Source organism: Aedes aegypti, chromosome 3 (assembly GCF_002204515.2).
Source record: "Aedes aegypti strain LVP_AGWG chromosome 3, AaegL5.0 Primary Assembly, whole genome shotgun sequence".
Lineage (NCBI taxonomy): Eukaryota > Metazoa > Arthropoda > Insecta > Diptera > Culicidae > Aedes > Aedes aegypti.
Genome location: NC_035109.1, coordinates 213,669,616 through 213,681,707, shown reverse-complemented (window position 1 = coordinate 213,681,707; position 12,092 = coordinate 213,669,616). Strand labels below are relative to the sequence as shown.

Here is a 12,092-nt window from a genome sequence, read left to right as displayed (position 1 = left end):
AGAGAAATTCAATCCGAAGGATAGCAGAAGAGATATCCATGAGTTTGTTTGCTATTTTTTAGCTTAATATGGGATTATAGCCCTGCAAACATGTACAAAAATCCCAAACAAAATTAGCTAAAAAAGGATTTGTTTCTTCACCAACATCCTTCATTAGGGTTTGAAGAATGAGTTATCAATATGGGATGATAAGTTTCTACTTACATTCAGTGTTGACCAGACTCATTTCCCCGAAATTCGAATTGTGAAGCCATGAACTGTTATAACTGTGCGTTGTATTCCTGAGATGGAGGGGAAGGTGGTTGGGCTTGAGTGTTGCACATGGGATCCGACAGTTTCGATCTCGGTGGGCCGCAATTCAAGTTTCGGTGAAATGATTCGCACTCACTCACTCACTCATTTCATTTAACCGAAACTTGAATTGTGGCTCTCTGGGATCAAAATTGATCGATTTTGTGTGCAGTACTCAAGCTTAACCATCTGCTTTTCTATCTTAGCAGGATAGAGCATGGTTGTAGTGGTTCGTGGCTTCGTAGTTCGGAAAATGTTATTTTCCGGGAAATGAGTCTGAGCAACACTGCTTACATTACAGTACTAGAGTGGTTGGAACATTTCTCTAAATTTCTCCATAGTAATTTCCATATAAACCTATATTATCTTTGGGCCACCTTTAAATCACCACCTAGAAAGCTGAAAATTTCACAGAACACTATTCTTATGGTAAGGATGGTAAGGAGCATATGGGAGATTGGATTTCGAAACATTTTTAAAATTTGAATTGCCCTAATGATATAGCTTCCTATATGGCATCGTAACGTAAATATTGTTATTAAATAAATGAGTTGAAATGGAAACTGAAGTTGATCTTAAATTTGATCATTAAATGTCTATATCGGACACTGTCCAATGTTTTTTGAATAAATATCAACAAGAGCAAATCCATTTTCCAAATTTTCCATTTCTATCAAAGCTTCTATCGTCAATTAACAATAGGCCATAACCTCCATTCTGAAAGGTTCATCAAATTCCCAGAAGCTGGGAGACACCATTAAATATTTCGCCACATTATGGAACACAACCCCGCGCCAAGCAAAAGCAAATGGATGATGATGGACTGGGGGATGCAGCAGAGTATCAATAATAATGGCGCCACTTATTGATTTATTTTCGATATCAAACCGTGGCGTCTTCCCAGCAGCAGAGCTGGTCGCAGTGTCCGCCATTCCACATTATAGTTTGTCCATTGGCGTCTTCATTGGTGGCGAACTCGGGCGGTCGTGCCTCAGCAGACTCTCAATCCATATCATCCCGGTACCTAATTTATAATACCCAAGTACCGTAAAAAGGGGTATCATTGATTAGCAGGGTAATATTGAGCCAAATGCCAAAATTGAGTTTTGCAACGAGTTGCATACAACATTTTTTGCTATTTCGAAAAATGCCGTTTCAACTGGATGAACTCTAAGCACAAACATTTCAAGAGAACCCACATGGGTATACAGCCATGCGTAGTTTCAATTCAGTATTTTTCAATCACGTAGGCTGCGATACAGTAGTACCGTTTTGATTCATATTACGGACAGCTTCAAATTCCGGACACTCTACTTTGTATGGGAAACATTTCAAGCGAAATGTTTCAATTTTTGCTGATCAAAAGTTCTCAATTTCAAGGCTCGTTTTAGTAAACTTTTTCCATAAAAATCTTTGAAAATTTATAATGCCCAACTACCTTAGCTGTCTCTTTGGTGGTTTACCAATTTCGATTGATGATTTGACTGTTCCATTAATGATTATCATGAGCTGTCCGGAATTCGATTCAAAGTGTCCGGAATATGAGGCAAAAGTGAGGAAGCGTCTGGAATAAGAATCATGAAAAGGCCACACATTTTGATTTATTTAAAATTATTGAAGTTGCGGAAGCGTATTCTGCACCCACCGTTCGAAAGTAAAGGGCTTCCGACGCTCGATAGCGCTAAGAAATCATACAGAATGATTTATTTTGTATGCTCTATGCTGGGTTATATTTCCCTGAGTCCTTAAGTGTCCGTAATATGAATCATCACGGTACCAATTTAAGCGAAGTAGACCGTTACTGAAAATTGTATTGGGCATCGATGATTGTGCTTAATTCATCTCACGATTGCGAATTAAAGAAAATCGCTTGGGCTTGCACTGACATAAATGAAAAAGTATCAGCTTACTTACTGCATGTGAGCGCAAGTAGTGATACTTTTTCCAATTAATATTACTTATATTGCCTGAGTTTTTTCCCGTTGAAATTGCGAGCTGCAAAATCAACATGGCTGCCAAAACGAAAGGCGAATCGCCTATCTGTGTCAGAACCAGATCGCACAACGGATATAGACTCTAGTAAAGTGACTTGCCGTGTGAACCAAATGGAAAGTCATTTCACTCGAGTCGAGAATTGTCACTTCGCTATACGACACCGACAATTCTCACCTCACGCCAGTCGTAGAATAAACCCAACCATCATATGCAATTGTGTTTATTCTGTACGGCATGTAAGGCGAGACGAGTCGGTGCGGTGTCGCCTCGCTTGCATTTGATTAACATTAGTCACCTCACGTCACCCGTGGTGAGAACGACTCGTCTTGACTCACACGCCGCCCAGAATAAGCATGTCATAAAGAGACTGGGTTATTCGGTTGACGCCTACTAAAACAGTACTGAAAAGTGCTACTTTTCAGCACCGAAAAGAGTGCTGAAAAGTAGCAATTTTCTGCACTGTTTCATTAGGTAGGAAAAGGAGGCCGTTATGCTGATCAACTTGTCAATGGAAAGTTGATTGATTTGCAACGGAATTGCAAAAAAATATTTTAGGTACCGGTCAAAGAAATAAACACCAGGTAAAATCGCTCAAAAAAATAGTAGTTTTTCTTTTGTAAATTTTTGTGGCAACAATTTTGTGGCTTGTTGAAACGATTAGTAAAGACCAATTTAGAAACTCAAAAGACAACAGATATCTAAATTATTTTAACTACTATTATTTTGATCGATTTTACCTGAAGCTTAACTTTTTAACCGGTACTGTGAAACATTTTAAATTAAGTTATAATGAAATAAACCATATTTGAAGTTTTCTGTCAAAATTCATACGAATTACTCAAATAGAAGCAATGTTACAGCATGTCAAAGTTGAGCATTTTGTATGAAAATTAGATTTCACTACTATTATCCTGATCACAACTGTAGGTTCTTTTGAAAAGTTACGCGAGAATTCCGTGTCAAATCGATCAATCACAAGATTTAACCATCTTAATTTCGGCTCCGTAAAGCGTTAAACGCGATTGTGCCTCAAAAAAACGAACTAGTTAAGAAAAGAAAGACCGGACCATCTTCGATAAAGAGATCATTCTTATTCAAGAATAACTTCCGACCTATGAATGTCTGCATGCAATTTATTTGAAAAATTTTAGCTCCGAAACTGATGATTTTAGAGAAAAACGTTTTATGAAGAAGTTGCAGGGAATCGTTTTAGGCGGTGTTTAAAATATACACTGTTTTTTTTCAACTTGTAAAATTAAAAACTTATTTATAGATTTCAAATAACACAAAACCCCGTTAATGGCATTTCTTCATATTCACCACAGAATGTTGATAGAAATCAGATTTTAGGAACGAAGTTGCATAATGGAAACTCAAAGATAGTTTTTATTCGATCAACTTTTGGTCGATTTTATTTTTTATGAAATTAATACGTTTTGATGATGAAATAAGAATTTAAAATTATTCCGGACAAAGATGATTGTCATGAATAGTTTTCTAGAAGTAGTAATTTGAGAGAAGTGGTGTCATTCCAAGCTTATTACGAAAAATCATCAATTAAATAACAAAATAGGCAAAGTTCATTTGTTAATCGTGATTTTTCAAGAAAAACAATAGGTCAGTAGTGGAAAATAGGTCGGCAAAGACCACAGCGACGGAAATGGACTAGCGATTGGAAACTCGGTACGTGGAACTGCAAGTCTCTCAACTTCATCGGAAATACACGCATACTTTCCGATGTACTGAAGATCCGCGGTTTCGGCATCGTAGCGCTGCAGGAGGTGTGCTGGACAGGAGCATTGGTGCGAACGTTTAGAGGTAATCATACCATCTACCAGAGCTGCGGCAGCACACGCGAGCTGGGAACAGCTTTCATAGTGATGCAAAGGCGCGTGATCGGGTGGTGGCCGATCAATGAACGAATGTGCAAGTTAAGAATCAAAGGCCGATTCTTTAACTTCAGCATAATCAACGTGCATAGCCCACACTCCGGAAGCACTGATGATGACAAGGACGCATTTTACGCGCAGCTCGAACGCGAGTACGACCGCTGCCCAAGCCACGACGTCAAGATCATCATAGGAGATTTGAACGCTCAGGTTGGCCAGGAGGAGGAGCTCAGACCGACGATTGGATAGTTCAGCGCCCACCGGCTGACGAACGAGAACGGCCTACGACTGATAGATTTTGCCGCCTCCAAGAACATGGCCATTCGTAGCACCTATTTCCAGCACAGCGTCCCGTATCGGTACACCTGGAGATCATCTCAGCAGACAGAATCGCAAATCGACCACGTTTTGATCGATGGACGGCACTTCTCCGACATAACCGACGTCAGAACCTATCGTGGCGCCAACATTGACTCCGACCACTACCTGGTGATGGTGAAACTGCGCCCAAAACTATCCGTCATCAACAATGTACGGTACCGACGCTCGCCCCGGTACAATCTCGAGCGGCTGAAACAACCGGATATCGCCAATGCGTACGCGCAGCATCTTGAGGCAGCGTTGCCGGATGAGGGCGAGCTCGATAGGGCCCCTCTTGAGGACTGCTGGAGGACAGTCAATGCAGCCATTAACGACGCTGCCGAAAGTGTTGTCGGATATGTGGAACGGAGCTCAAGAAACGATTGGTTCGACGAGGAGTGCCAGGAGGTTTTAGAGGAGAAGAATGCAACGCGGGCTGCAATGCTGCAGCATGGTACGCGGCAAAACGTGGAACGATACAGACTGAAGCGGAAACAGCAAACCCGCCTATTCCGGGACAAAAAGCGCCGCCTGGAAGAGGTGGAATGCCAAGAGATGGAGTTGCTGTACCGTTCTCAAGAAACGCGGAAGTTCTATCAGAAGCTCAACACATCCCGCAAAGGCTTCGTGCCGCGAGCTGAGATGTGCCGGGACAAGGATGGGAGCATCTTGACGGACGGACGCGAGGTGATCGAAAGGTGGAAGCAGCACTGGTCCAGGTCCTGGAGAGCGTGGGTCACAGTCGAGGATGGAGAGAAGTGGCCATGAACCGAGGGAATTGGCGAAATATTGTTGGCGAGGCTTTATCAAGATAATTGATGTAAAGCCAAATAAGTAAGTAAGTAGTATCTTTCGGCTTTGTAGTCTTATATTAGAAGAACAAACTACTTAAATTTGTCCGACCGAGTTTGTCCGTTTGGTGTCGAAAAATCGGATAAAATTAAATGAACTTAGAGTGCAAAACCGAAAGATTTCGTTTGAATTTGGCATATATGCGGAATCCAATATCATGTTCCAATAAATACTCAAAAATGTATCACTAGTATAATTGGAAATAAATTCATTGTAAATTGGGTAGATCCCAAAGCATTTCCAGGACTTCAAGATGATAAGAAGTTAGTCTAGAAAAATGTAAGCATAAAGGTAAATTTCAACCAATTATGAAGAGAATTGTATAAAGAACTAGGATAAGTAAAAAATGTATATATAGTTGTAGCTTTGCCAAATACTGATCGAATTTAGTTCTTTAAAAAGCACTGGGTGGGTAAACCGATATAGTTCTTAGGTACCACCGGATACCGATTATAATTGGAATTTCCGGAAGCATCCCTTACGCAATATAGTATAACGTGATTTCAGTATAAAAGTTATAATTTCAAAATATAGCTGCACATGGAGAAAGTAGAAGAATTTCTGAAGTGAAGGTGTGCCAAGTTTTAAAAACGGTCCAGAAATAATCCATTTCTCCGGGGTGGATGCTGATGCTGGTGTATGGTTCAGATTGAAATTGAATCATTTATTCACTCAAAAATTGTCGTGCAATATTTTTCCTCTCAGTTCATCACGAATAATCCTATAATGGAATAGAGATGAGTCTCACACTGATTTGGCAGAAAAAGGATAACTGTTGACTCAAATTTGTAATTTAAGTGGAACCTATAGCTGTATGAACTAACGCCATTCAAACCATAAGACGTATTTACAAATTGCGTGGGAATCTGTAAAATATTGTATTTCACAAGAACTTCAGAACCATTATTTTGATACTGCCTTGATCTGTGGATGACTGTACTTAAAACTAAGCCTGACTTTAAAATTCAGCTATTCAGCATGACCAAGCTGAGGGTCGTGGGTTCGAATCCCACCGGTCGAGGATCTTTTCGGGTTGGAAATTCTCTCGACTTCCTAGGGCATAGAGTATCTTCGTACCTGCCACACGATATACACATGCAAAAATGGTCATCGGCATAGTAAGCTCTCAGTTAATAACTGTGGAAGTGCTCATAAGAACACTAAGCTGAGAAGCAGGCTCTGTCCCAGTGGGGACGTAAACGCCAGAAAGAAGAAGAAGAAGAAGACTTTAAAATATGACTTAATTAAAATATTTCTTTCAAAATTTTGTTTCAAAATGAATTAGAAAAGTGACTTGTTGATCAAAGTTTGTTGAAATGGATTCAAAAAGGAGACTTTAAAGTGACCTTCAAAAAAGTGATTCACTACAAGCTCTGCATATTAGCGAAAACATACGATAAGTATGAACATTATTAAACATGCTGAAACATTCAGAAAATAAAATTCGATATATACACCCGATTCTTTTTTTTTTTTGCACGGATTTTTTTTACACGGCCGTGTAAGAAAAGTTTCCATACATTTGTTTTACGCCAAAACCTTAATTTTGCATGAAACGTCGAGAAATGATGTTACTTTTTTTGCACGGTTATTGAAATTTTGAACTGAAAACTTTTTTACACGGAACGCATCCCCCGTGCAAAAACAGAATCGAGTTTAGTCACATGCTTTAAATGCTTGTAACATTCGGTTTTCAATGGAATTTGGAAAAAAAAAACTAAACAGATCAATGTTACTCAGTTTTACGGTACATAGAACCCTTTTGCAAAAGATGTCGACGACGACGACGGACGGCAGATTCACCCGAAAGCGCTTGGACGAGGCGAGGTATTTCTTGAGAATGCTCAATCGCCGCTCCTTTCCACAGAGGAGAGGGCGTTAAAGATACCCATCGACCACGATCAGAACACACGTAAGCTCTGGGCAGGCGCAGATCCGTTCAGCCGCTAGTGAGTGTGGTAAAACGCCCCAACGAAATTTCCAGCCCTATTCCTTTGTTGGAGGCTGCTAAGAAAATTGCTGTTACTGCTCGAAACTAGACAAGAGATTTATTCCGCGCCAGCCAGACGACCAACCGATGGCCGATGCGATACAACCACTAATTTAGCCATAAAATTTTTTCTATAGAAATTACCTCTTTTACTATCCAATTTTAAGAACATTGCCAATTTTATTAATGCCTGCTTACTTTCTTATCTTCAAGGTCGGCGATGCCTCCGTCGTCTGGGTATGTAACATTCTTTTTTAAACCTTAACAAACTGCATTTACGAAAAACATCGAATCAACGTCATCCACCATCGTTGCGCGCGGTACGGACGTGGTATTGCAATTCCCCCCCGTTTTCCCGCATATGTTTAGATCGAGGTATGACCATTGACGTAGTAAGGCCTCAAAGAGGTCTCTTACTGTAATGCTAAACAAAAAAAAATCACCTAAACGAAACAGACCTAGAAAAAAAAATTGCGATAATATCATAAGTTTGGGAGATTCAAATTCAAGTTGTTTGTTGAATCTTTTCTATCTAAATTGTACCAGGCAACAGTGTCTCTAGCACTTTGACCATTTGCAATGGATTTTAAGATTTTATTTACAGGATTATGAGCGGTGTACGTTATATGCAAACTCGGAGAGTTTCGTGAAGCCATGTGTCGATTCAGTAGAATTCATGCTAATATAACCAAGAGCAGACCTACAATCTGTCAAATAGGATTTCCTTGTACATAATTATGAAATTCATGATAAAGATATTTTTCTAAAAATAAGTACGATATAATACTAACTTAGGTAATCATATACATTTCATTATTGTGCAGCCAAAAAGCTTAACTTTCACGAAAATATGAGTTTTTGTGAATCAAAAACTAGTTTTTTTTAACTGTCGAAAACTGTTACAACATTTTGAAAGCATATTTGAAATCGGTGAGACAAAAGTTAAAACATTATCGATTTAAGCAAACAAAAAAACTACATTTTGGAGGGGCTCTTCAAAAAAAAATTGTTTGAGATGTTTGAAACTTAGTTACGGTTGTGTTTTTTTTCTGACACGATCCCTTCTGAGTGCCCTGCTACGATCCTGATTCTTCGTGGCTAAAACTATCGAATCGACGTACAAACATTAAAGATGCAGGGGTAAAAAAGTGTGACTGTAAAAGCAAAACTTGTAATCACCCCGCACAAAACAAGTAGCAAATATTCCGCTAATTATTGAACGGAATGTAACACATCGTTGCGCAGAAACCGTTGCAACAAAGTTGATAAATAGAGTTGGTTTACCCGGTTTTGATGGTAATTTAAAAAAAAAATCATTCGCCACACAGAGCTGGACGTGTCCACACAGTCTCATGAAACTGGAGGAAGTTCGTCTAAACAAGCAGACCGGATATCAGCGTTTTACGACTAGTTGTGACTCGACAGTAGAAGTTGAGGGCCATTTCTAAGTTGAATGCACACTTACGCAGACTGGTGACCGGTTATTGGTTGGAAGAGACCACCCAGATTTGGAGATTGTGCTGCAATCAGTTTGAAACCTTCCACTTGACAACCAGACTCTTTGTGGAGTTGCCGCTCTTGTTCAACTAGTGTTCATTGATAACATACGAGCGTATGCTGCTCCTTTCCTTTATTAGTTGATTTAGTGTCTCCTGGAGTGGTGGATGAATTCTTCGCTGGAAAGTGACCAAAATTGAACCATGTGATTTACAGAGCAAGGGATCTACATAGCCGTAGCGGTATACGCGCAGCTATTCAGCAAGACCAAGTTGAGAGTCGTGGGCTCGAATCTCAAGGATTTTTTAGACTTCCCAGAGCATACAGAGCATAGAGTATTTTTAGTACCTTCATATGTGGTCACGGCACACCAAGCCTACGTGTCATCTATAGTAGATTGCAAAAAAGCTTGGATATTTTTTCTTCAGACTTCCAAAAATGTTTAATAATCCATAATAATAGTAATCCCACTTAAACCAAAAGCTATTTATTTGAAACCTTGAAGTAGACATGTTGTCACGAAGAGAGGGGTTCCAATGAATTGGTCAGATGAAGTTTAGTAACTAGGGCTCATGTTAGATAAAAATCAAACTTTCAAATATCACATTGAGGGCATTCAAGCCAAATGCAATAAATATAAAAAAAATGTCTTTATCCTCTTATTAACAGAAAATCAAAACTATTTCTTAAGAACAAGCTTTTGATCTTTAAACAAATTTTCAGGCCAGCCACGATGTATGCTGCACCAATATGGACTAGCCTGACCAGATCTGGTCCTATAAGAGTTATTCTGCCTCAATTATAACATGTGTGCTACTCGGGAGAAAACTCTGCAGAGGATTCAAAATAAAATTTTGAAAATTATTTTAAAGCTCTCTCCATGGTTTAGTATTAATGAGTTACATAGAATAGCCAATGTTGAAACATTGGAAGAAATGTCGAACAAAATTATTATTAATTTTAGACAAAAAAATCTTTATAATCTTCTATTGCCACCATAAATGCGTTATAAAAGTTTTGATACCTTTCCTTTGGGAACGGTTTATCAAATCAAACAAAACACTGTCTCAATATTAACTCATTTCGAGAATCCAATCATACCCGGTGCGATTCATAATAATGAAAAGATTTAGCGTTACGAGCCCCGATTTTGTACTTAATATCTTATCATTTGTTGCTGTTCTTGTTCGACCCCCCTCACAGCTCCCACACGCTTCGTTCATTGAGCACAAGCATTGCAACGGCGGAGGTCATCTCTAAAGATGCTTTCCGGCGATCTCGATCTGCTGCACACACGCGGGATCAAACTTTACTGTTTTACGCGCCCCTCTTGTACCTTACATCGTAAAGCAATGCTTCGGCTTTTTCTTTGATATACTTGGGTCCCCGCGAGAGAAAATCGGCGCAAGATTAAGGATCGCTGCGGCCGCAAAGGAAGGGAGTTGAAAAATATCGGCAAGGAGAAACATATAAACGAAAGTTTATATCGACAGAGCCATGCGCACTCTCCGCCAGGGACACACACGTAGCGCACTTTAGCATGTTTTTTTTCATCTTTTCTTATTATTTGCAAGAAGCGCCCCTGATCAAAAGAATGGACGACAGGAAATATGTAGAGGATCATTAGGGTGCGGCGTATTTCATGGAAGTTCTCAAAGCCGAACGTTCGTCTGCTCTTCTGAATTCAAATCACATAACAAGAGAAACGTCAAAGTAAGAGCAAAAATTATTAAGATTTAGAGGTGACGCAAGCGACATCAAAATAAAACTTTCAGTTATAAAATATGACTTTGAGTGAAGTTAGCATAACTTCATTTTTTCATCAATTTTATTTTTTTTAGCGCTGTTCTCTTGAATTTATAAAAAGTTTGAAGACCATCAAATTTGTCTTTAATTAAAACTAAATTTATAAAAAGTACTTTTTGAACCATTTGGCATTAACATTTTACTAAAGTTGGTGTTCAAGGATTGTATTGACACTAAATTGTACCGAAAACAAAACGTTCTCTTTTAGGTTAGTAACTTCAATATCTTCCATGCAGTTTCATAGGTTTTAACCAACCTAAACCTGAGAATACTTCATATTGCTCAAATTTCAGCAAAGGTTAGCGGTTTCGTTCAGTTTTACATATTTAGCCTAGTGAAAAGCAATCTGCATCGTACAGTTATCCTCAAATGATTTTTGAATCGATATTCAATAGGATCATAACCTGCAATTTTGCGGTTTTCGAATCTTTGAAGATGAGCAGTGCATCTTTCTGAATGGCCCATCATAAATAAGTAGAATACACAGCGCAACAAAAATGACATTTTTGCGGGTCTCAAGAACCAAATTATGTGTCTCTAGTAGATTTGGAGTTGCTGAATCTGATGCCGTTTTCAGAAATTTTCCAGCACGTCACAAATTTTAGCTACAGGTCGTCAAAGTTGTATAAAACATTGGTTTCATTGATGTTTACCTAAAATTTGAGGAATATTTTATCAAACTTTTTTGTGATCTTATCCACCAAGCATGTAAAAGAGGACCTAAACTTTCGTTTTAGATATATTTTGGTAGAAATTTCACGAATAAATTTAGATTAAACTGATGTTTTCAACATGCTTGCAGTCTCCATACATAATTCTTCGTTACTCTTATATGGCAAAATACAATACTTTTCTAAACCATCAAAAAAAACTTTTCCGCATGAAAAGTATTATGAACTTTGATGATAAGTATTGTTATACACATAAAGTTTGAATTCTGTGGCAAATTAAGCAAATAAGTTTCCTTACAAGCTGACAAATTTGCATGCAAGTTGGCTGAAATAGTCATTTATTGCATTTTCAACACCTAATATATCAAAAACCAGACGTGCTATGACAATTATGTAAATGGCAATGGATCCAACTAGCCAACCAGCAGTCGCATAAGAATTTACGTAAAAAGTCGTCAAGTAGTATCAATTATATCATACCCGCACAATACTGTCCTTGTTCGCAAGGTCGACGTAAGCGGCATTGAAAATTTCAGCACTCAAACTACATTATTGAGCATATGATTGCAAATAATATGGTTTGGTATAAATTGGGCATTTGTTCTAACCCTCATCTAGATACTCGCGCGGAAAATATCTTAAAGCATTCATTATTTGTCGTTCAAATACAAAATATGCCTAAAATGTCAATGGCGCTTACGCCATCCTTGCGAATATGGGTAGAACACGGTGAATGGATTG

The 12,092-nt window shown here is 38.7% G+C and overlaps 1 protein-coding gene across 8 annotated transcripts in view; it reads left to right on the top strand.

The window, feature by feature from the left end:
- LOC5570026 (optomotor-blind protein) overlaps positions 1-12,092 on the top strand; it is a 425,795-nt gene that overhangs the window by 273,134 nt on the left and 140,569 nt on the right. For 6 of the 8 annotated variants that reach the window (XM_021848470.1, XM_021848474.1, XM_021848471.1 and 3 more), the window contains exon 5: positions 7,591-7,614. The exons of 1 other annotated variant lie outside the window; for it this stretch is intronic. In XM_021848470.1, coding sequence (XP_021704162.1) covers positions 7,591-7,614 — 24 coding nt within the window. Of the gene's footprint in view, positions 1-7,590; positions 7,615-7,746; positions 7,753-12,092 lie in introns of all 8 variants that reach the window. One more of the 8 variants, XM_021848472.1, reaches the window with a different exon arrangement.